Source organism: Cyprinus carpio, chromosome A2 (assembly GCF_018340385.1).
Source record: "Cyprinus carpio isolate SPL01 chromosome A2, ASM1834038v1, whole genome shotgun sequence".
Classification (NCBI taxonomy): Eukaryota; Metazoa; Chordata; class Actinopteri; order Cypriniformes; family Cyprinidae; genus Cyprinus; species Cyprinus carpio.
Window position 1 is genome coordinate 27,714,981 of NC_056573.1, and position 26,183 is coordinate 27,741,163.

General features: G+C 34.7%; 2 protein-coding genes across 2 annotated transcripts in view; both read right to left on the reverse strand.

Moving 5' to 3' along the window:
• The window catches only part of LOC109101994 (band 4.1-like protein 3), a 43,731-nt gene extending 37,662 nt beyond the window's left edge, over positions 1–6,069 (reverse strand). Inside the window, 1 exon segment of the mRNA XM_042713729.1 lies at positions 5,937–6,069. Within this exon segment, the coding sequence (XP_042569663.1) occupies positions 5,937–6,033 (97 nt within the window). The 5' untranslated portion in view covers positions 6,034–6,069.
• Positions 6,070–10,769: 4,700 nt separating this feature from the next.
• LOC109102064 (transmembrane protein 200C) lies at positions 10,770–17,731 on the reverse strand. Its single transcript, XM_019115384.2, has 2 exons — positions 17,598–17,731; positions 10,770–12,114 (listed from the first exon to the last, which is right to left on the reverse strand). The coding sequence occupies exon 2, from the start codon at positions 12,079–12,081 to the stop codon at positions 10,933–10,935; it is 1,149 nt and encodes a 382-aa protein (XP_018970929.1). The 5' UTR covers positions 12,082–12,114; positions 17,598–17,731; the 3' UTR covers positions 10,770–10,932.
• Between the last annotated feature and the right edge of the window lie 8,452 nt (positions 17,732–26,183).

Genomic DNA, 26,183 nt, shown 5'->3' on the forward strand with positions numbered 1-26,183 from the left:
TTAGAGTCGGTGGCTTGTAGCTGAACTTCTGTAAATCACGAGCAGCTTAAACTGGATTCAAAGCGGTTTCACAAACTCTGAATGACACACAAAGTCCAGGGAATGAATGTCGAAGGCGTGACGCTGTGAATCTGCATCAGTTTCAGGACACGTCATGTGACACGCCGTTATCTTGGAGCGGTTTCAGAAGCATTATATGACCGCACTGCACATTCTTCATATTTGCATGACACACAGTTTTAGATGTTGCATAAGCAAAAAAATAACACTATGTCAAATAAGACTATGTCAAAAATATTGAATAAACATCTACTTCAGTTAGTTATAAAGGCTCAGGAAGCATCAGACATCGCATTAAAACCCACACACCCTTCCCCTTCACTTCAGATTGATCATTAATTTATTTCCATATTTATGTTTTTATCTCATGCTATTTGAAAGTTAACACGGAGGACCAAAATAATATCACAAAAGCTGTCAAGAACACCTCAAGGTCATATTTCGCACAAATCCAAAGAAAGAAAGGAGGCATTATATTTATATATATATATATATTGCATTTCAGACATTATTTTCATGACAATTACACACATTTACTACTATTGTAAACCAAAAAAAAAAATATTTAAAAAAAATAATAAAATATATATATATAAAATAAAAATCGAAAGGAAAACAAACAATGAGAATTTGGAATTACATTATTTTCATAACAATTAAACAATGCAATAAAAGCTCTAAAACAGGCTTCAATTCCTTTTATGCAAAAAAAAAAAAAAAAAAAAATTATATATATATATATATATATATATATATATATATTTATATAGTTAACTTTTAGTATTTTTTAGTTTTGCCTTTATATAAATATATATGTATTGCAAAAACAAATTACTATAAAATTATTTTGCAATATATATATATATATATTAAAAAACAAAACTAAAACTAAATATTTATATGCTTCTAAATCTCATACATTGTTATATTTAAAATTTAAGTATGTAACAATTTAAGTTTTTTCTATTTAGTTTTTTCTACATCGAAATTCCTAAATCTCATACACTGTAAAATGTAGAGTGTTTGGTGAAACTTTTAATTACTCCAATTTCAGAGTGAAACCCTAATTGTTTTTTCCGCCCCCTTCCTTTACTACCCCTGTTTTTAAATTTATTTTTTTCTCCATGTACTCTTAAAAGTAAACGGTCAAGACAGCCACATATAAAGTGTGAAAGTCATAATTCACATTTTATAACCCTGTTCCACCTTGATTCCAGGTTTCTCAGGAGTGAAATCTTCGGGTGTAAAAGCATGTGATATGAAGCACCATCAGGATCAGCAGCAGCTCACAGACTCATCAGAAATCAGTCCAGTGTGTTTAAGACTATATCTCACTATAAATACCCAGCGACAGGCTCTTGACCGCCGTGTCTTTATACGGACACAATCTGAGGCGTCTTATCAGACCTTCGACCGAAGACAAGGTCTGCGCCGTTATCAGGAGCGCCTTCACACTTCTGCTGAGCTTCACATTACGCTCACGTGGACCAGCATTCAGGAACTTGGATCGAAAAAGTGCACAATGAGCACGAATAAGTGCGAGCAAAGTCTACGAGGCCAGCGGTGCAAACTCAGCTGAACGCTGTGGAAAAACAGCCAGGAGGAGCTCGGACCTTTGAGCGGCTCCTTATCAGCTGATAAACAGGTCACACCCATGTGACCTCTGACCCCGAGAGCTGACGGTCAGACAGTCAGCCGCATCACAGAAGACCTTCAGATCTGCTCAAATGGGCTTCACTTCTGTTTCTACCAACATTTTGTTTGTTGGATCTCACTGCCACAGTAAAAAAAAAATCAGCAGCTGTGTTTGCCATAAATCACTTTACCATAAAAAATAATATATGGTAGTACATTTTAGCCATAAAAAATAATATATGGTAGTACATTTTAGGTTTTCTATTGACAGTATAAAAAAGTATACATATAGTGATATAATATAACGAATATATATATAATATATATATATATCTAACATGTGTATATATGTTATATATATAAATATATATATATATATATATATATATATAGGGTGTTATATATATATTATATTATATATATATCTTTAGGACATTCGGGGCCCGTTGCTTTTTTTCATATGGTTTATGTTATATAATATGTATTAAATATCTGTTATGTATATATTTAGGGGAATACATATTATATTATATATATAGTATGTCAGTAAAGTAACTCATTAAAGTTATATTAAAAAAATAATACATATCGTACAACCAAGATTTATTTCAGGCTAAACGTCCCAAGGTACCATGTTTGAGTCAATTTCATTTTACTCAATTATTTATTAATTCTGTTATGTAGCATGTTTTTGAGAAAACATAAAATTGGAATGTTTTTGTTGTTATTTATTAATTCTGTTATGTAGCATGTTTTTGAGAAAACATAAAATTGGAATGTTTTTGTTGTTGTAAATTAATTAAATCAAAATTTAGTTTATTTCGTTAGACCACCACTTTGTTGATGAGTTCTTCTCATTTAGGGGCATTGTAGACATAAACACAGATCCAGAAATTCAAAATAAATAAAAAGGAAAAACACTAACATTGAATTTTCACTCATGAGACGCACTATATGTCGAGGAACATAGAGGTCGGAAAAATAAAACTATGTTTTGTTTGGTTTCATATGATTTGAGCCCTATCTTCCCATTTCATGCCCTTCTATAAAACCCTAAAATAGGATGTGGGACTGATAAGAAAAAACTAAGAAGACACATATTATTTTCAATGAAAAACCATCAAATGTGAAAAACCGATCAACATGTTAAACCACAGTTTTACTGGGTTTTTACTGTAAATTCATATGATTGACAACCAAAAAAAAAAAAAAACACTGTAAATTATATGATGACTTGTTTTCACAACCTGTAAATTTTAATTTTGTGTGTATTTTGATTTAATGTTTTATTCAGTGTTCCTTTCTGTGGATTATTTGGTGACTTGTTTTCACATTCAGAGGTTTTAAATTTAATTGGATTTTTAATAGTTGATTATATTATAGGTTTTATGGTAGGGTTAATAGTTTAATTTAATAATGTCATTTAAAAAAAACACACAAAAAAAAAAAAAAAACACACACAACACACACACACACACACAAAATTGTAAAAAGTACGAAAGTTTGTGTATTAAGTGGATGTTTGTAGATTGCATTGAAACGCTGTTGATGCAGTTGAAGCACAACTACAGTAGAAACTGGAGGTTACTAACGGTTTGACGAGTTCCTGTCACTTCCCACTGAAACTCTTCCCATTATTCCCGTGTCTGCCGGATTATCAGACTCAAACTCTGCAACAGTGACGAAAACCAGCAAACGACTGCAAATCAATCTCCTCGCCAGCGCTTACAGAGAGCACACAGTCTCTAGAATCAAACACTGTACAGTACAGTATTTCAGCAAAGCTTCTTATAGATTACTGGATTCAAACACTGTACAGTAATGTGTTTTAGCAAATATTATTATTCCGCTGAAAGCCAAACACCCAACTGCACATCAGCAAAAACTGATGAGAGGAAATGAAAACAAGAGAAGCGACAATCACTTCCTCTTTCCAAAGAGTCTCAGTCACACAGAAATGACTCAAACACACACACTCACGCACGCTCATACACTCTCACACACGCACACAAAAACAAGAGAAGCGACAATCACTTCCTCTTTCCAAAGATCAACCCTCTCACACACACTACACACACACTCACTGCATGCTCATACACAACACGCACACACTCACGGGCACACACACACAAAAAACACTAGGGCTGCACGATTATCCGACACAAAAATCATAATTGTCGATTATTTCCCTTGCGAAATTGTAATTGCGCGATTTAGTTAATTACACATATCACATGTTACCTTTAAATGTAGTGTTTTATGAAAATATCCGATTGTTTGAATTGCAACTGCATGCCATATTTTTTTAATATAAAAAACAAACAAGGCTGAAAACACTTACTGAAAAAACCTTTAGTGTCATTTTCTATAGTAATAACCTCCAATTTTCAAATAGACATCGGATATTGGTTTTTCTTTTAAAATATAAAAAAAAGTTTTTGTAAAAATATGTAAATGGGTATTATAATCGTTTATACTCAAAACTAAAACACTGGAAAGACCCTTAAGATAACATGTAGAAAGAAAAAAACCATATCTTAATTGTGCAGAATATAACATAAGTGGACTTTGAAACGATTAATGATGCCCGCTTTGAACGTCGCTTACAGGATATTGTGGCATCAATAATTGTAATCGCGATTAGCAATTTGATTAATTGTGCAGCCCTAACACACACACACACACACATTCACGCACACACACTCACGCACACACGCACACACACTCACGCACGCACACACACACTCACACACGCACGCACACACACACACACACACTCACGCACACACACGCACTCACATGCACTCACACTCTCACACACACACACACGCACACTCTGTTTCCTTTCACAACACACACACTCACAGCACACACACACACCAACCACTCCACCACACTCACACAGCAATCACCACACACACGCTCCACCTCTGCATGACACTGCACACACACACACTCGCTCAAAATTCTCTCACACACACACTCCAAAATATGCATGCATATATAAAACAAATTGTATGTTTTTTGCCACAATTTCCTGGCTGCTACTCTCTGATTGGTGGATTTTCTGTATATTATCATTGTGTAATGTAGTTTTTCATCATGAATTTCACTATTTAACATGATTATTTAAAAAACAACAGCTTTAACAAAAGCATATTCCATTAATTAACATAATCATATTGATCATTTATTTTCTTCGTTTTTTTTTCTCTTCGGTTGTATATTTTAGTTTAATTGTGTTGTGTGTTTTTGGTTTGACTTTTGAGAGATTTAATGGAATTATGTTCTATTTTTTTGAAAGACTGATAAATCAACCGCCTGATCTCTGACCCAATAGCATTTTTTTCATTTTTAATTTTCACACTAACGAATATTATCTTGCACTGGAAACATACAAACATGCATTTTTCTTTTAATTTTCTGTATTGATTTTGTCTGAATCTGAATCGGCCCATAGTGTGTTGTGTTCACGTCAGACTGAATCTGAATCGGCTCCTGCAGTGTAATTAGGCAGATCTGGGGTTTTCCTGAGCTAGAAATACATTGAAAGCTGACACGACAGGCCGGAGAACAGGGAGACAGTTTCTTTCGGAGGAGAGAGCGGCGGTCTCTGGAAATGTCAAAGATATCTGCTGACCACAGGCCGGAGAAAGAGTGTTTCTTTTGGAGAGTGGAAGAGTCAGCATCAAGATCTCAAACACATGAAGCCTTAGACTAATACGTGTGTGTAGATGACTTTAAACCAGTGTCCAGTGCTTGTGTCCTGCAATGTGACATGATTTACAGCATCAGAAACAGCATTATGATGATTTATTACGCACACTGCTGTCATGAGCTTATATTAACTGAGACTACATGAAAACCAAAGGAATAATATACTACTAAAAGTCATTTATTACACCACGTGACCATTTCAAATGCTCTAGTCAACAAGGCAATTAAAAATGTTGAAAACAAAACCTCAAAGCTTGAATCTAGATTTTTATCTCAAATTAATCAGTAATTGCCCACGTCAATAATTTTAAATCCAAAACATCATTTTTTTTGTGTTCAGAAACATAAATCCGTTATATTTGACGATTCTAGTAATCTGGAAGTACATTTCTTTTGTAGTTAAATAGCAAAAACTTTTTTGGACTAGCTTCTCAATGTCACATGATATTTTAGATGTAATGATTTCTCAAATGCGTTAGTACAGTACGAGACAAAGTCTGTGAACTGTGTGAAATCGACATCACCTGACTCAGACGATCCTGTAACAGAGGAGCATCTGATCCTGTTTGAGCTCCAAACACTCGAGAAGAAGGAGCGCTCACCTGAAGAGCCACTTTTCATTCACAAGTTTCCTTGGGCGGAGGCTGGTGCGGGAAGGCCACGCCCCCGGTTCCTGCTATTAGGTCGCTGTCATCTTAACCACGCCCCGATGATAATCCCCTCCTCCCTGACGTCACATCGGTGTGAGGCTCCTTTTTTATTATATTATATTATCATATATTATATATTATTATATATATATATTATAATATATATAGCATAGTATATATATATGTGTGTGTGTCGGGTGTGTGTGTGTGTGTGTGGTGTGTGTGTGGTGTGTGTGTGTGGTGTGTGTAAATATATAGTTGATTATATTTTATATATATCATTATATTATAAATTTTTTATAAATGTTAAATGTTAATGTTTAATGTTAAATGTTATAAATATATATATATTTCTAAAAAAAATTATAATTGCATTTACATTATAATTTAATAATTATAATTTGTATATTGGATTTGTAAATTTATTTTATTAAAACACAAGAAACATACAAACAATAGCACCTTTGACATGTTTTTGAAATCTCTCTGTTACAGAAGAACAAAAAAAAAAAAAAAAAAATGAGTTCACCCTATCTTCTTGAATTTATTATTTTATCTATTTTATGTGTATAAATGTAGCTAGATTTTGCACACACACTAATCATGGCCCATTCAAACCTTTGCATGGAAGTTAATGTTTATTATATTCTGTAGTAATATGTATGTGTTACACACCAGATAAGATATGATTATAGATAATAAGATCATCTTTGTGTTGTTCACCTGGCGTGACCTGATGCCACACACAATATCAGTCAAAGTGAAGACAAGGTTCATAAACTTAAGACATTAGACCAGGAAAAGTATAGTTTTGCTTAAATATCATTCTGAGGAGTGATGAACAGCTTCTCACACACTATTCATCTATTCTGGAATAAGAAAGTAGGTAAATAAATATGTTATTACTGCCAAAAAAAAAAATAGTTTCATCAGAATTTGAATAAAATTAATAATAAAGTTTATTATCTCACTAGCCATGATTCTCCACTAGATGTCAGTGTAAATCTATCTCTAACACTCACATGCGCGATCAGAAGAGCAACGCAGGACAATATTAACTCAAAGAACTTTATTTTAATGTAGCAGCTGAAACTATCAAACAGATACAAACCCAGAATCAGAACAAACTCTCAAAAATCCCGACAAAGTGTCTGAAACATCTACACACCTGAGTCCTCGTCACTTATTGCCCTTTGTGTACATCAGCATCTGCTCACTACCAATGAGTGAAAGTACAAAAACAGCATGTGCAAAGTTGCATAATGTGAGCTATGTGTGTGTTTATCACATCTGAACACATGAAGATCAGTGCTGTCCTACATGGACAAAGACTTTAAATCCAGTCTCAGGATCCAGTCGTGATTACGGCAAACGTGGATGTCATTTATAATAAACATATAAAACATCCTAATATATATACAGTGAATTTTGGAGTCTAAATACACAGTTATACACAGTAGATCAGAGCCACACAAAACAGTTTGTCAAAAGGCACAACGCTTTTCTACATCAGGAATTAAAACAACTAATGAAAGGATTCATGTGAACGAAGATTTAAAATCACATGTTACTGACATACAATACAGAACATTACACACGCAATGTGAACACACTGGAGGGAGTAAAAAAAGAAAGTAAAATAGAAAAGAAAAAAGAATAAAGAGAAAAGGATATTAAATGACAGAAAAAAATAAGCAATAGTAAATAAAATGAAAGAAAATAAATTAAATAAAAACAATAAGAGAAAAAAGAAAAGTGAAACAAACGTTAATATACAAATATAAATATAAAGAAAATAAAAGAAAAAAGAGAGAAAAGGAAAAATAAATGAAATGAAATGAAAAAACAATAAAACAAATCAAAATAAATGAAAGACTTAAAAAAAGAAAAAGACAAATTAAATGAAAGAAAAACAATAAAAAAGAAAAAAAGAAAAGGAAAATATTAAAAAGAAAAGAAACAAATTAAATGAAAGAAAAACAATAAAAAAGAAAATAATGAAAATACAAATAAAAAGGAAAGAAAAAGGAAAGTAAAAGGTAAGAAAAACAAGAAAGTAAAGAAAGAAAAGAAAGAAAAGAAAAAAGAAAGAAAGAAAAAAAGAAAGAAAAAGAGAAAGAAAGACAAGAAAAGAAAGAAAGAAAGAAAGAAAGAAAGAAAGAAAGAAAGAAAGAAAGAAAGAAAGAAAGAGAAAGATTCAGGCGAAGTATTTTCAGGTTGAAAATCTTAATTTGCTACATTAAATATAACAAAACTGCATAAACGTTTAGTTTAATAATAACCTGCATCGCCTACACTCTGTCAAATGACTCATTTACAGGTAAATATAGAGATTTTCTTCTGCTTAAGTACGTTAAGTTACAGTAAGATGTTATGAGTTCAGTAAGGAGCTCCTCACTTCACGAGAACATGAAGTTCAGAACTGTGCGGTCCTCCTTCCAGAACGTGAAAGTGATCTCAAATGAAGGGTTTGGAGTGACGTGACGAGCTGAACTCTGCCTTTACAACAACAACAGACACCTAACAAACCCAGAAATACTCCGAACGGAGGAATATTAACACGAGAGCTCGATCTAGAACTACAGAGACATGTTCATATAGAAACACGTAGACATCATTAGACTTCAGGCGCTGTCAGCATTCATGGCTAATGTTCTCAAACATATCAAATCCTCAACATCTACATCTGATACTAAGATCTTGCACATTTTCTATTGTTCATTCATCCGGCCTGAACAGAGTTTCTGCTGAAATCCGTCTTCATCTGAACTACATACAGAAGCTTCACTAGGATTGTTTCTGTAAGAGTCTCTTCTACTCACTAACGATGCATTTATTGGATCAAAAATACAGATATAATATTAGAATCTATAACAGCAGTTTTCTGTGTGAATATGTGTTAAAGTGTAATTTATTTCTGTGATGTGCAGCTGTATTTTCAGCATCATTACTCCAGTCTTCAGTGTCACATGATCTTCAGAAATCATTCTAATATGATGATTTGCTGCTCAAGAAACATTTCTGATTATTATCAATGTTGAAAACAGTTGTGCTGCACAATATTTCTGTGGAAACTGGGATGCATTTTATTTTTCAGGATTCAACGATGAATAGAAAGATCAGAAGAACAGCATTTATTTTAAATAGAAATCTTCTGTAACATTATTTAATATCTTTTCTGGAACTTTTGATCAATTTAATGCATCCTTGATGAATAAAACTATTAATTTCTTTTAAAAAACAAAAAAAAATCTTTGAATGGTAGACTACACTGACCCCAAAAAGTCTACTTAAAATGTCATCAGGTGCAAAATATCCCAGTAAATGTCACTGACTCTAAACACATCTGACAGACATTTGCTGGGTTTGAACGGTTAAAGTTTTTTTTTTTGTATCCAGTCAAAGCTCTTTTAGTGTAATTCTGGAGCTGATTTTGATCAAGTAAAGGTGAGAATAACTGCAGTAATATCTCCAGATGAACTCTTACTGGACTGAAGCAGCTCAGCTTTACTTGATTCTCCATCAATCATGTTTTAGAGTCTCAAATCTGATCATCAGGATCTTTTGAGGAGCGTTTGTTTCCAGAAGCTTTACTTTCACTGTTCCTCAGCGGAGGAATGATCTTCACAAGCCTCCAGAACATCTCACATCTTCTGAGGAGCCTTTATTTCTTCATCTCTCCATCACTGCATTATATGTTTGGATCATTTACATCTCACCTTACTGAGACACTACTGGAGATATAGAGCACAGACTCATATTTAGATCAGTTTATGTCAGGATCTGCTGCACTGTTAGAATTGATTTACATCACAAGCAGCAGAATCTCATCATATGTGTCCCTGCAGCACAGAAGCAGTCATAAGTAGCACAGATATATTTGTAGCAATAGCCAAAAAAAAAAAAAAAAAAACCTTGTATGGGTCAAAATTATTTTTCTTTTATGCCAAAAATCATAAGGATATTAAGTAAAGATCATGTTCCATTAAGATGATTTATAAATTTCCTACCGTAAATATATCAAAACTTAATTTTTGATTAGTAATATGAATTGCTAAGAACTTCATCTGAACAACTTTAAAGATGATTTTCTCAATATTTAGATTTTTTTGCTCCCTCAGATTCCAGATTTTCAAATAGTTGTATCTCAGACAAATATTGTTCTCCTAACAAACCATACATCAATGGAGAGATTATTTATTCAGCTTCAGATGATGTAGAAATCTCAATTTCAAAACATTGACCCTTATGACTGGTTTTGTGCTCCAGGGTCACAAATAAATACCAGCATCTGCAGCAAATATATATTTTTGCTCAGTTTGAGTAAAAATGAGCTTCATATGAGCGATAAAAGCTTGATGATACAAAACATAAACGCATATGCAAACAATTTCTTTTCTAAAGGTTCAATAAGGACTATTATAAAACAGATAGTTCCGGTCCTTGATTCTGATTGGTTGAGCCGCGTTTGAAGCTGTTGTAAATTACTCTACAAAGTAACACACACCTTTGTTTACTTCTGTGTGTTGCTCGGCAACCAGTTTGTTGCAATTACAACTGTTTCTGAGGAACTACTTTGTTTGGTGGAAGAATACTGTTTTTATTAATATCACTACACTTTATTTGCTCTGTTTTATTTTGTGAAACCTTACTACGTATATGGAATATCCGTTGTAAAAAAGCAATAAGCCCCGTGAAGCCGTGGTTTACAGTGAATTTATAAAAGCTGCTATTACATCGTACCTAACAACGCCCCTCAGCTGTTATAAATTCACTGTAAACCACGGCTTCTTGGGGCTTATTGCTTTATTAAGTCAGGCTTAACAGGGTTAAAAGTGTTTTTGGGGGTTGAGTTTATCGCAATCATCTTTTACAAATGTGACAATGACGCAGTGAGTTTTTGCAAACGTGTCTGAGTTTTCTCCTCTCGCCCCGCGTCGGGCGTCTCGAACGAATCTCCTCCCAGATCGGCCAGTTTAATGTAGCCCTTACTGCCCGATCTCTCCAGTCTGGGACAGCTGAACCTGCGCGAGCTCTCGTCCAAACACCTGGCGCCCGGATCCTCCTTCAGCGCGTTCAGAGACAGGTGCGACCCCGCGACCTGCAGCTGCGCCATGTTGAGCTTTGAATCCTGTGAAAGTGACATCCGCGTCCTTGAGACCTCTGCTTTGGTCTCCACGGCCGCGCCACAACTCTTACGCCGCGGAGGTTCGTTCTCCTGCATGTCGCAGTTGTTGAGTTTGATGACGGGGAGCGTGAAGGCATTGAGCGAGGAGGTGACGATGGAGCGCGTCTCCCACTCGCGCGGACCCTCGGCTCCTTGCTGGATGCTGTAGATCGTGTCGGCGAACGACTGGCGCTTCGCAAACAAGCTGTGTTTTCTCGCACACGATGGCTGTCTGTAGTTTCGTGGAGACGTGGGTTTGTCGCTCTTCAACTGCATGTAGCTGATGAGGCCGTTGAACGGGACGCAGTCTTTGGAGCGCATACTGTGAATATCGATGACTGTGGAGTAAATGTCTCGCAGGTTGATGATTTTGGTTTTCTTATCGCGATCCTCGTGGAGAACCGCGTTGGCGCAGATGAAGAGGAAAATCCCGATGCCCATCACTAACGGTCCGAAGACTTTGAGGTTGTCCGAGTATAAATAACTCACAATCAGGCTTTTGAAGAAGCCTGACGAGGTGTCTGCGCCGTCCAGCTCGTTTGACTTCACTAACTCGTTATTGCTTGTGAGGTTGCCCTCTTTTATTCGTCGCACGGGTCCGATGAATTTCTCGTTTCTCTCTCTGGGCCAGTATCCCAGTACGGCCATGGTGACGCCGATCATCAGGATGAAAACCCCCAGCGCTGCCACCAGCCCAGAGACGGAGCACAGCTTCACTTTGCCCTTCACCACCACCACGTCGTTCTTCCGCTTCTTCGTGGCTTTCCGCTTCTTCTTGTTCTCCGCGCGGTTCTTGGTTCGCAGCGAGTCCTGGCGCCGGGAAATCCTCAGCAGCCCGCCGGTAGCGATCATCCTGTCTATTGGGTCACGAGGCTGTCAATCATCCTGTGGGCGGGACAGAAAGAAGAATACACATCATACACAAACAAAACATCATTGAATAACTCATCTAGAATCACTAGTGAGGATTTTCCACTACAAATATCTAAAATAACACTGATTAAGATACATTTACTTCAATGACTTTTTGTTTTGTTTGTTCGTTTGTTTGTTTTTTTGGAAATATTTATCAAAATGAAATAAGTTCATTGTTAGAAAAGAAAAAAAAATCTTTAGTGGGGTCAAAAAGATTAAGTTCATTCAAAAACAAAACAAGATAATTTCTCTGACCCCACTGACAGATTGTTTTTTCTTTTTTTATGCATTTTCATTTATGACTTTTAACTAAAAGTCATTGTGCATCTCAAGTAAAATGCATCTTAATCAGTGTTATTTTAGTATCATTGATATACTATTATATTTTTATTAATATTTTGAGTAAGATTTTACTTTTCTATTCTTATTTTAATTTTAGTATGTTTTAGTTATTTTTCTGGTGTGTTTCTGTAATTATTATTATTTTTTACATATGACTGATTTATTTTTTATTAAGTTTTAGTTTATTTTAGTACTTTAACTTAAACTGAACAATAAGTTAACAAAAATAAGACTATATATATATATATATATTTATTTTTTTAACATTTCATTTATTTTAGTTATTGTTTTATTTTATTTCGAGTAATCAGAATACATTTTTTAAGGTTTTCATTTTACATTTGGTTAACAATAATAACCCTGTTCTTGAATTAAGAATTTTTAGATACTTGTACCAAAAAAAAAAAAAAACAGGACAAAAATACTAAGTAAGAAAATCCATTTTGCAGTGTTAATATTTCAGTAGTTTCCGCTACACAGCAATGAGATTCAATGGAGAGAAAAGTGTGATGAAAAAGACCCCAGTATTTTCACGTGTGTCTCCTCTAGAGTTTCAGATGAGATCTCAACAGTGCCTCAAACTGTGCTCACAAGAGTCTGCAATATGAACTCAATCAGTTCTCATCATATGATATAAGCTGCTTTCCACATTCATTTAATAGTCCTGTATTCTGTAAAAGAGCCAGCACAGCTTTCCATTATAAAGCAAAGCTGACCTACTTTTGCTCAACATGTTGCGTTTTTAATTAAGATCTTTTATTAACACTGCATCTGTTTTTAAGAAGACATTTGTTTGTCATATTCAGATGATTCCAGTCAGTGATCATCAGTGATGGAAGCAGATGCTTCATACAGACAGATGGGTATGAAAAACACTCACCATCTGAAATTACAGATATAACATGAGTTCCTGACAGCCTGAGGCAGATTTCATTGGATTTCATCTGTTTATCTCTAGTATCTCGGCTGATAGCATTACCAGAAACCACACTGTAAAAATTCATCCCATTTTAATTAAACATCATCTGTAAATTCTTAGATTTCACATGCACCGCTTGACGAACCTGCTTACATATTCCAATCAAATAATCAATTACAGATGCAGATGACATTGCCTAATTGCACTGACTAATGTATAATTCACCTTTGCCAGCAGGATTTAAATTCGCCTAATCCCTCAGAATTATGCGTGAGTACAGTGATGCTTGCATGAATAATTCACGGCATGAAAAGTCTTCAGTAAAGCCGTCATGACACACGGCCGGTGGAAATGTCAGCGTCTACGAATGACAGACGTGAGTCAGACCCCCTTCAGAGAACGTCAATGAGGGCCGACTGGGGTCGTGACGCTTCACAGACGCTTTCAACATGTCCACACTGTAGCAAAATGACAATAATATAAAGACAACAACCTGCAGGAAATTAAAACCAAATCAGCCACATTAAATATGGAGAACTACATTATAAAACTGCATAATGAACCACCAGAACATCTCAACAACCATATACAGTAGAAACACACAGAGCACCTTAACAACTGCAAAGAAACGCCCTGGTAACCAGTAACCACCAGAACATTTCAATAACCATATACAGTAACAAGACTCAGAAGACATTAACAACTGCATAGCAACACACTGGTAACCACCCAGAACACCCCAACAACCATATACAGTAGCAACACTCAGAACACCTTAACAACTGCGTAGCAACACCCTGGCAACCATCCAGAACACCCCAACAACCATATACAGTAGCAACACTCAGAACACCTAAACAACTGCATAACAACACCCTATCAACCACCAGAATATATTAGCAAGCATTTACAGTAACAACACTCAGAACACCTTAGCAACTGTATAGCAACACCCCAACAACCACATACAGTAGCAACACTCAGAACACCATAACAACTGCATAGCAACACCCTGGCAACCACTCAGAACATCCCAACAACCATATACAGTAGCAACATTCAGAAGACCTTAACAACTGCATAACAACACCCTAGCAACCACCAGAATATACTAGCAAGCATTTACAGTAACAACACTCAGAACACCTTAGCAACAGCATTGAAACACCCCAACAACCACCCAGAACATCCCAACAACCACATACAGTTGCAACACTCAGAACACCATAACAACTGCATAACAACACCCTAGCAACCACCAGAATATACTGGCAAGCATTTACAGTAACAACACTCAGAACACCTTAGCAACCGTATAGAAACACCCCAACAACCACCCAGAACATCCCAACAACCACATACAGTAGCAACATTCAGAAGACCTTAACAACTGCATAACAACACCCTAGCAACCACCAGAATATACTAGCAAGCATTTACAGTAACAACACTCAGAACACCTTAGCAACCGTATAGAAACACCCCAACAACCACCCAGAACATCCCAACAACCACATACAGTAGCAACACTCAGAACACCATAACAACTGCATAGCAACACCCTGGCAACCACTCAGAACATCCCAACAACCATATACAGTAGCAACATTCAGAACACCTTAACAACTGCATAACAACACCCTAGCAACCACCAGAATATACTAGCAAGCATTTACAGTAACAACACTCAGAACACCTTAGCAACTGTATAGCAACACCCTAACAACCAACCAGGACATCCCAACAACCACATACAGTAGCAACACTCAGAACACCTTAACAACTGCATAGCAACACCCTGGCAACCATTTAGAACACCCCAACAACCATATACAGTAGCAACACTCAGAACACCATAACAACTGCATAGCAACACCCTGGCAACCACTCAGAACATCCCAACAACCATATACAGTAGCAACACTCAGAACACCTAAACAACTGCATAACAACACCCTGGCAACCACCAGAATATATTAGCAAGCATTTACAGTAACAACACTCAGAACACCTTAGCAACTGTATAGCAACACCCCAACAACCACATACAGTAGCAACACTCAGAACACCATAACAACTGCATAGCAACACCCTGGCAACCACTCAGAACATTCCCAACAACCCATATACAGTAGCAACATTCAGAACACCTTAACAACTGCATAACAACACCCTAGCAACCACCAGAATATACTAGCAAGCATTTACAGTAACAACACTCAGAACACCTTAGCAACCGTATAGAAACACCCCAACAACCACATACAGTTGCAACACTCAGAACACCATAACAACTGCATAACAACACCCTAGCAACCACCAGAATATACTAGCAAGCATTTACAGTAACAACACTCAGAACACCTTAGCAACCGTTATAGAACACACCCAACAAACACCCCCAGAACATCCCAACAACCACATACAGTAGCAACATTCAGAAGACCTTAACAACTGCATAACAACACCCTAGCAACCACCAGAATATACTAGCAAGCATTTACAGTAACAACACCTCAGAACACCTTAGCAACCGTATAGAAACACCCCAACAACCACCCAGAACATCCCAACAACCACATACAGTAGCAACACTCAGAACACCATAACAACTGCATAGCAACACCCTGGCAACCACTCAGAACATCCCAACAACCATATACAGTAGCAACATTCAGAACACCTTAACAACTGCATAACAACACCCTAGCAACCACCTATAACACCAAAGCAACAGCATAGCGATGTGTTTAAACCCACTCAGAAAATCATAGCAACCACCCGGTGTATCCTAGCAACAGCATAGCAACACCCTTGCATGGACACACATTACTGTCAGGAAATCAAAGTGACATGAAGCATAAACTCTCTGCAGCTGAAGTGGATGAAACCAGCTCACACTCCAGCAGCCGCATGCACTGGAGTTTTAGTACATATCTGTGGATTTACATCCTTAAGTCCTGGAGTCTGGACTGAGAAAAAACAAACCCAGTGCTTGTCTTAAAATATGAAAAGATTGAATATATTGATCAGCAAACAGTTATGAAACAGGCACCTGCTCTGTCTCCGCTGGTCTGTGTCCTGATCTCCTTCTTGTCACAAGCTCGTCTCTGTGTTTATAGGCGGCAGAACGGTGGGCACACACTCCCACACGCTCCACCCTACAGGCTTTAATGCCAGCGCCAAACAAACCAAACAATCCCACAACCCTGTTACGAGGCCAGGCATGTTTAGATGTTCTTCACTTCACCTCCCACCCTCTGAGCTCAGAGAAAACGTCAAACATCTCAGACTTCAACACATCTGACATGCACTTAGAGATGTGCGGATATAGTTCACACAACCTTATTCCACCACAGGAATCGTTCAGATCAAAAACAGCTCATGAGGGCGAGGAAATCATGACAGAATTTGGATTTTTGCTCATCTTTTCTGCTCTAGTGCTGCACAGAACAGGATAGATTACTTTTAAAAAGTAGTGCATGACTGATTACAGATTACATGATGAAAACTCAAGTTTTTGCAGCTCAAACATCACCTTAAACATCACCTGTTAATCTACTAGTGGGTAACTTTAAGGTCACCTTGAGAGATTTCCATTTCATTTTTCTTCTGTTGAGCTTAAAACCATGATAATAATAACTTTACAATGAGTACTCGTCATTTACTGTAATTATTTCAAGAGGTTGTAGATCTTTCGGATCAGTTAAAGGTTCAAAATGTTCATATTCAGGTCAGTGTTCACTTTGCTTTGCAAAACTGCTGAAATGAGATTGTAGGAAAGTGTATTTGTTGATTTACTGTACATTAATCGGTCTTTCTAACGTTTTTGAAGAGATTCAGCTAAAAGAGTAAATCATGCACAAATGCGCGCAGAGATGAAAAGCAACACGTGCAAAATCATAAAATATGTTAAAAATTATGTCTGGAAAATTGTAACAGGACTCTATGAGTTTCCAATGCCACAATGAAATATTATGTCAATCATTCTGTCAATATGAAGCAATGTAACAATCACATTCATCACTTTAGACATTATCACACCATTTATTCTCCGTTTGTGTCTCACTGATTTCCATTTAAACGCGCACGAAAGCCTTTAACGCGATAATGGATTTCCTCTCAGACAGCGACATTAGGATGATTAAACAAGTGTTTGTCTAAAGTCAAAGGAAGGTTTAGATGTGCTCACCGACACTGTGTTTGTCCATCAGACAGAGCTCCTCTCCATCACTCTCGCCCATGTGTGTGGCTCTCTGTCATCTCCAGCACTGATGCTGAGGAGAGCAAGCTCGCGTTCATTGTGTGGCCACGCCCAGCGGCCAGAGCAGCGGGTCGCGCACTGCGTACTGCGTACTACTCACTGCAAACTGCATACTGCATAACAAGAGGTCGCTACATTGTTGACACTTGATCTCACTACGCTGTTTGTGTCATTCGAGTGGCGTCTAGTTATCGTCCCCAAAATTAAAAATTTTATTAAGAAAGATCAATTTTATATCAAAACGTTTGAATGATCAAAAACGAAATCAAGAAAAATATGTTCAAAATTATGGCGATATTGGGTGTCTTTTATTACTGGAAATGTGGCATATATGGCAGAAATATCATATTATGATATTTTTCAGGCAGGATCACCATCCACAAAGTTGCAGGTTACTGAATTAACTAATTTCTCTATTTAAATAATATAGCCTTACAAAGTAATAAATAATAACCACCAGAACATCCAAGCAACCATATATAGTATCAGTACTCAAATAAACCTCAGCAACCGCATGGCAACACCCTGGCAACCACCTACAACATCTCAGCAACCAAATACAGAATCAACATTTAGAAACCCTTAGCAACCGCATGGCAACACCCTGGCAACCACCCAAAACAACCATATAGCAACATTCAGAAAACCTTAGCAACCACATAGCAACACCCTGGCAACCACCCACAACATCCCAGCAACCAAATACAGAATCAACATTTAGAAAACCTTAGCAACTGCATTGCAACACCCTGGTAACCACCCAGTACCATATAGCATATACCCAACCTTAGCAACAACATCCCACAAGGTAACAAATAACAACAAGAAAAAAAGTCCTATCTTTTCTGTCTTTTCTTCAGTCTATTTAAAAATGTGATAAACAAAATGCATATGGTATGTGAATCAAAATATGGAAAAAAATGTCAAAATATAAATTAAAAGTTAATGTAAAGAGTTTAGCTTACGCCATTTTTGAGGTAGTTAGTATGTCAGACTCAATTAGCCTACCGAAAAAAAACATTATAATGATATCTGGGGAAAAGATGATTTAGCCTATTTGAAATTTTTTGCGTAGAAACAAATATGTCAATTTAAACAAATTCACTTTTCATTTGAGTGAATGTTTCAATGACTCGTTCATAAAGACTTCGTGCGGTTAGTTTCTGAATGACTCCATGTGTTTGAACGAATCATCTGAGTGAATGATTCAATGACTCGTTCATAAATACTTCACATGGTTAGTTTCTGAATTACTCCGCTTGTTTGAACGAATCGGTTAAGTAAATGATTCAATGACTCGCTCATAAAAAAACTTGACGTTGTTAGTTTCTGAATGACTCCGTGTGTTTGAACGAATCGTCTGAGTGAATGATTCAATGACTCGTTCATAAAGACTTTATATGGTTCCTTTCTGAATGACTCTGCGTGTTTAAACGAATCGGTTGAAAAAACGAATCACGTCTCAAATAAAAGGCAGTCACGTTTTGCCACCTACTTAGGAGTTTGACTCTTAACCCTAAGGTTGTGGGTTCGAGTCTCAGCCCGGCAACACCACGACTGAGGTGCCCTTGAGCAAGGCACCAAACCCCCAACTGCTCCCCGGACACCGCAGCATAAATGATACCCCCCCCTGGGTGTGTGTTCACGGTGTGTATGTTCACTTTGGATGGGTTAAATGCAGAGCACCAATTCTGAGTATGGGTTACCATACTTGGCTGTGTGTCACATCACTTTCACTTTCATCATCTGTGCGATTTATCGCGTCGGAGGTTAATACACTCACTGTAGCTGAATCACTGTCATTTCGGAATAATGTTTTAATTTGAATGTGATTCTAAACAGCGGTGGCTTGTTGAATAGTTTAGTTTGACAAAGCTGGCTTTATATGGACTCTGAGTCCAGACTCTCCAATGGTCCAGTGTGTTGGGAACTGAGTCACCTGTCATAGTCAATGACTTCAGTTCATGAAAACCAGGCCTGTGCATTTAAATAAATATTTAACCCTCAAAACACTCTCCGGAGAGAACATCTGTAATCCCAAACGCTTCTCTCTGCTCACTGGACGTGTCTCTGTCTCTGTCTCTGCTCATCAGCGCATATTTAATGTCCCTGTCTTTTTCTCATTTCATATTCAGTGTCTCTGTGACCTTCATCAGACGCTGCTGCTGCTGCCAAAACAATTAATGATGCAGTAACGAGCCAAGAGACTGCAGAACAGCTGAAGTCAAGCTGCACTGAAAACAAACACATCCCAGCATTTCAACAGAGAGACGATGTAAACATGCTACAAAAAAAAAAAAAAAAAAAAAGCTTAACTGTAATTTACATGTCTGTCATTATTTTATATAAAAAAGACCCATAAAAAAAAAAATCACAAATTAAATATGTTTAATATATTTCTTCTAGACAGCTGTGCAAATGGAGATTTTTTCTCTTCTAAAGTAGTGTTATTTTAGTATGCGATACTATTATGATTTTTATAAATTGTTTAAGTTAGTTAGAATTTTTATTTTTATGTTTTCCAATTTAATTTTAATTTTAGTTAAAGTTTTTATCATATTATAATTGTATTATGTTTTTGTCTTTTTTTTTTAAATATGTCTATATGGTTTTTATTATTTTTATTTCAGTTTTTATTTCCCTTTTAGTTTTTATAAATTGATTGAATTACTTTTTGTTTTTATGTTTTCAATTTTCATTTTCATTTTAAAGTCTTTTTGTACTATAAAAATACGTTAACACGTCTATATAGTTTTTATGAATTTTTATTTCAGTATTAATTTTGACCATATACTGTGAAAAATGAAATTATATTAGACAATTTAAATACTGTATTTAAAAAAAACATATTTTTCGGAAGTAAAAATAACCACATCACCTTATATTGTAAGGTAAGAAACAGTAAAATGATGTTTATATTTTATTTAAATAGTTTAATTTGTTATTATTTAGGATATTAGTTGAGTAAATTGAAGGCATTTTGCGCTATTTTATAGATATATATATATATATATATATATATATATATATATATATATATCTAAAAATAGTGTGTTGGTCCACTGCAACTTTATTTATTATATATATATATATATCTATATATATATATATATATATATATATATATATATATATATATATATATATAATATATATATATTTATTATTACATTATCATGCATGTTTCCCTGATAAAGGCTAAATAAAATAAAATAAAATAAAATAAAATAAAACTCTGGCCAAAATATATTTAAAATATATGCTAAATAGATGTTGTAAACAGTGAAACTCAATGAAATATATTTTTTAAATTAAAAATATATTTAATTTCAACCATTATATACCAAAACATATTTTAAAATGTATTTCAGGGAAAAGAAAATACATTTACAATCTTACAATATTTAAGATAAATGCAAATATAGATTGAATAGCCTACTAAAGATCAAAATTAGATATTTATTTATGTATGTATGCGTGCATGTTATTTATTTTTGGAACACTGTAAAATATGTTCCTTGCTGATTCTTCTTCAAACGTGACATGTGAATGTATTTTCTTGGACTGAAATATACGCTTATAAATATGCATTCAAAAATATGTATTTATATTCTTAAAATATATTTTTAAATATATACAAAATATATATTTTTTTAAATTTTATTAGTAGTAGTAGTAGTATTAATGTTTATTTTATTTTTTTTTTCTGTATGGGAAACCTCAGCACAGTGTTTTAAGTACATAATCATCATAAAGCTGTGTGTTTGAATCTCTCCGCTCAGACTCAGGAAAGTCTAGACATGGTGTTCTGTAAATGTGTTTGGCGGCGCGATGCTCCACAGCTGTTCCTCTTAATTAAGTTCACATATTGAAGTGGGCCAGAAAGTTAGATTTCATTATTCTCCGGTATCTGGGTCGATGTAGGATCAGCTGGTGATCTTCTAGCACATTATGAACGCTTCTGTGTACTTGTGAATAACTGAACTGCTTCTGTACCACACAGATCCTCCTTCGTCTTCAGAAGGATCACGTGACGCAGCATTAATGATGAAACGACTGTGACTGACTGTAATTAACCACACACGTGTGTCTGTAGATCACAGAAGAGCATCTGAATCCAGAATATCAGCATGAAGACTGATTTGAGCTTGATTTGAGTCTCTCAAGTGTCCCAGTGATTTAAAACACAGTATTAGGATTCATTTCTTCATTTCACAAGTCTTACAGTGTGTTTTAGATTTTGTTGCACTGGAAAATAAATACAAACATGTCTGGCATTTATTTTATTTGAAGAAATTAAGCCCATAGAAAGAACAATAAACAAACAAACACACAAATAAATAAATAACAAATACAATAAATAAATAAATGTTATATCTGTTTATCCTACATAGCAATGTGAGAGTGAACAAATAAATATGTCTTATTTTAGATACAATTATAGTTTTTATTAATTGTTTTAATTAATTTCTATTTTTCTATTTTCCATTTAGTTTAGTTTTAGTCTTTTTTAAATTAGTTTTTGTTAACTATTTGAATTTTTAATGTTTTCTTTTTATATTTTACATTTTTTGTTTTAATTTTAGATAATGTTTTTGTAATTTGTTGTGTTTTGTAATTTTTATTATTTTTATGTCTATATAGTTTTTATAAATTGTTTGAATTAGTTTTTATTTTTAGAATTAGTTTTAATTTTGATTTTAGTTAAAGTTTTGTTTATTAAGTTTTTGTAATTTTTATTAGTTTTTGCTATATACTAATTGTTTGAATTTTGAATTGTTTTTATTTTCAGACGTTATTTTTTAATTTAATTTTAGTTAAGGTTTTAGTCATTTTATTGTGTGCTTGTGTTGTTTTTATTAGGTTTTTTTGTATGTTACATAGTTTTTATTCTTTTTTATTTCAGTTTTAGTTATGTTAGTACATCAAGTTAAACGACATGAAAATGAAAATGTGAATGAAAAAGAGAAATCTGTCCTTGGCAACTAGCAACTTTATTAATAACAACTTTATTAAAATGCATACTGTTTTGCCAAATTTTTTGTTTACTAATTTATATTAGCTAATATATTTCTATGAACTATTATATATTCAACTATATATATATATATATATATATAATATATATATATATATATATATATAATCATCATCTCCTGCATACAGAGCTCCGCTTCCATCAATTAAACAGATTTAAATAGAGTTCAGCCACTCTTAATTATTTACCTGTTCTGCATCTGTGTGAAGATTATATTTAGAGTTTCTAGGACACAAGAATGAGCTGAATGAACACACACACACACACACACACACACACACACACACACACACACACACACACACACACACACACACACACATTGCTCCAAAATAATTACAGCATCCTCACAGGTTTTGTCCAGACACATATTATCTTGCCCAGCAAACTTCAGATTAATCAATCATTTTCACCTGAGTTTTCTTTTTCCTGGAAATTCTGTTTAATGTTATCGCTGTTATGTACTTTGCTCAAACAGGGTATAACAACTTCCACAACAATTGTTATAATTTTTATACTTTTTTTTCATCTTATTACACTTGTGGTGTTCTCAGTCAAAAATGACCGGCCTACAAAAATTGCTTATAAAATTCTTTCTATTTTTGAGTGACACTGCCAAAATTGTCTACAAATAATGCTTTTTATTTTTTTATTTTTTTTTTATTTACTCAAAAACTCAGTTCGGATCAGTGAAGCCTAGACTTTGTGATAATATAACATAACAACAGATTTATAAGCAATTTTCAAAAGGCAGGTAATTTTTGACCAGGAACACCAAATTACGTAAAAGTTTTTTTTTTTTTTTTTTTTTTTTTTTAGCAACACAAGGAGGATTGCATTATGCATGGAGGATTACTGTATGCATAAGATCTTTCCTCTTTTCTTATGGTCTGTCAGGTGACTGTGAGATGTAATTGACTGCAGCACAAACACTGAGAATAATAAACCAGAAGACACATGCATTTATTCACAGCAGATGCTCTTATTCATAAATCAGCAGAACGACACACACTGTGTTTCTCTTTTAACCCTCAGAGACTCAAACTCTGGTGCTCATAAATGTTCTCCTCCATAGAGGTGTTTATAGGAAGCCACTGATTCTAAAAATCCTGCATATTTTTGGGGGTATAAGTGTTACAAATTTTGCGCACATACACATGAGGGAGTTTTTCTCTGATCTAGACGACTGAAATCAGCATTACGTTGATCCTAGACTATGTGTTGTAAAGTGTAGCCACTTAAATCATATTTAAAAAACACAAATTCCAGCTAAAAACATGTAAAAATATATTTTCGCTAATATCTTTGCTGTTCCCATTAAGTTATGAAAACTTTATCTCTGAATGTTCAAAATGTCATTGTTTTAAATGTGAATTTTTATGTGAATATTAAGGGAATGTCACATTGTTATGATTTTGCAAATATAATGGGAATGTTACTTTTGAATGTTCTCAGAACGTTCTGTCGAGGTTCTCTCAAAGTTATGAACAAATGTTCTTCCAGTAACATTAATAAAAAAGTTTGTTCAAAGTTATCTGGTCTTTAATAATCTCAAAATGTTAGAACAAAAACATCATTTATGCATCATTCATGGAACTATTTTTTTTTTCTGGAATGTTTTAGTTGGACGCTTGTCTTAACTACTTGTTTAAAAAACGTTTCCATAAATGAAAATAACATTTAAATGTTTTTCTCATTTGTAAGCCATATGTTTGCTTAATGATTAAATGTAAGAAAAGAATGTTAGAGAACATCCTAAAATATATTCCTATTACTTAATAGGCAAAACGTTCTATATTAACTGTTCCATTTTTGAAAACATTATTAAATGAACAAACATCAATGTTACAAGAAGAACGTTTGCTCGTAGCTTTGACAGAACGTTTCATGTTAGCTGTTCATATTTTTGGTAAATGTTGCCATTTTTCGGTCACTTATAATGTTGAGAATTGAAAAACAGACTTGGATGTTAATGCTAAATCTGATCCACAACATCATCAACAGTGTGACTTTGGCATTCTGGGAGTGTATATTTTTTCCTGCCAGATTTGCTTTTATGAGAAAAGCATAGTGTTATATTTAATTGCTGTGACACACAGGTCTCCGGCGCTTCAGCGAATCCCACAGATTCCCCGGAGAGCCGTGAACAAATGAGCAAGACTTGAGGTCAGACGAGAGACTCGACAGACTCTGACTGTGTCCAGAACAGCAGAACTGGAGCAGGAGGATGAACGAGACGCTCAGCAGCGGTTCTGGGTCTCTTCTTAAGAGTCTGCATCACTAACGAGAATTAATGCACGACAGGAAGAGGCTGAGCACCTCACAGATCAGAGCTCAGTGTGCTAGAGATCTGCTGAATGCTGACTGTTTCATTAGATTCAGAGATTCCTCACAAACCCTTGAGGAGATCAGATGCACATTCTTCACCCGCTGGAGCAGAAAACAGGAGGAAAAATCTCCCAGACGCACATTAAACGAGGGGGAACCAGCCTGTTTTATTAATGTTAATAAATTAAAAACAAAACTGAATGAAAACATTATTGTTGAATACTGCAAGTATAAAAAAATAACATAAATGAAATGTGAAAACTGAAGCTATGAAACCTACACTATAAACTGAAAGGATAAATTAATATATACAGTATGTGTGCACACATATATAGTTTTTAAAGACTTTTTTGCTCAGCAAGGCTGCATTTATTAGATCAAAAATACAGTAAAAATTGTTAAATATTATTAGAATCTATGATAGCAATTTTCTATGTGAATCTCTGTTAAACTGTAATTTATTTCTGTGATGCGCAGCTGTATTTTCAGCATCATTACTCCAGTCTTCAGTGTCACATGATCTTCAGAAATCATTCTAATATGATGATTTACTGCTCAAGAAAATATTTTTTTTTGTTTTAAATGTTGTTAAGAATTAATATTTTTGTGGAAACTGTGATACATTTTATTTTTCAGGATTCACAGAGGAACAGAAAGTTCAGAAGAACAGTAATTTCGTAACATTATAAATGTCTTTATTTTCACTTTTGATACATTTAATGTGTCCTTGATGAATAAAAGTATCAACTTCTTTAAAAAATCATACTTACCCCAAACTTTTGAATGGTCGTGAATCACAGTTTCCACAAAAATATTGTGCAGCACAACTGTTTTCAACATTGATAATGATCAGAAATGTTTCTTGAGCAGCAAATCATCATATTAGAATGATTTCTGAAGATCATGTGACACTGAAGACTGGAGTAATGATGCTGAAAATACAGCTGCACATCACAGAAATACATTACACTTTAACAGAGATTCACATAGAAAACAGTTATTATAGATTCTAATGATATTTAACAATTTTTACTGCATTTTTGATCAAATAAATGCAGCCTTGCTGAGCAAATTTTCCAGAAGTGTATATATAAATATATAAAAATTCAAAAATACAGGCTAAAACCCTTTTATTTTTTTACTTGTGA

What these genes read in the sequence shown, in the direction of transcription:
- LOC109102064 (XM_019115384.2), bottom strand. Translation starts at nt 12,081, where the DNA reads ATGATCGCTACCGGCGGGCTGCTGAGGATTTCCCGGCGCCAGGACTCG.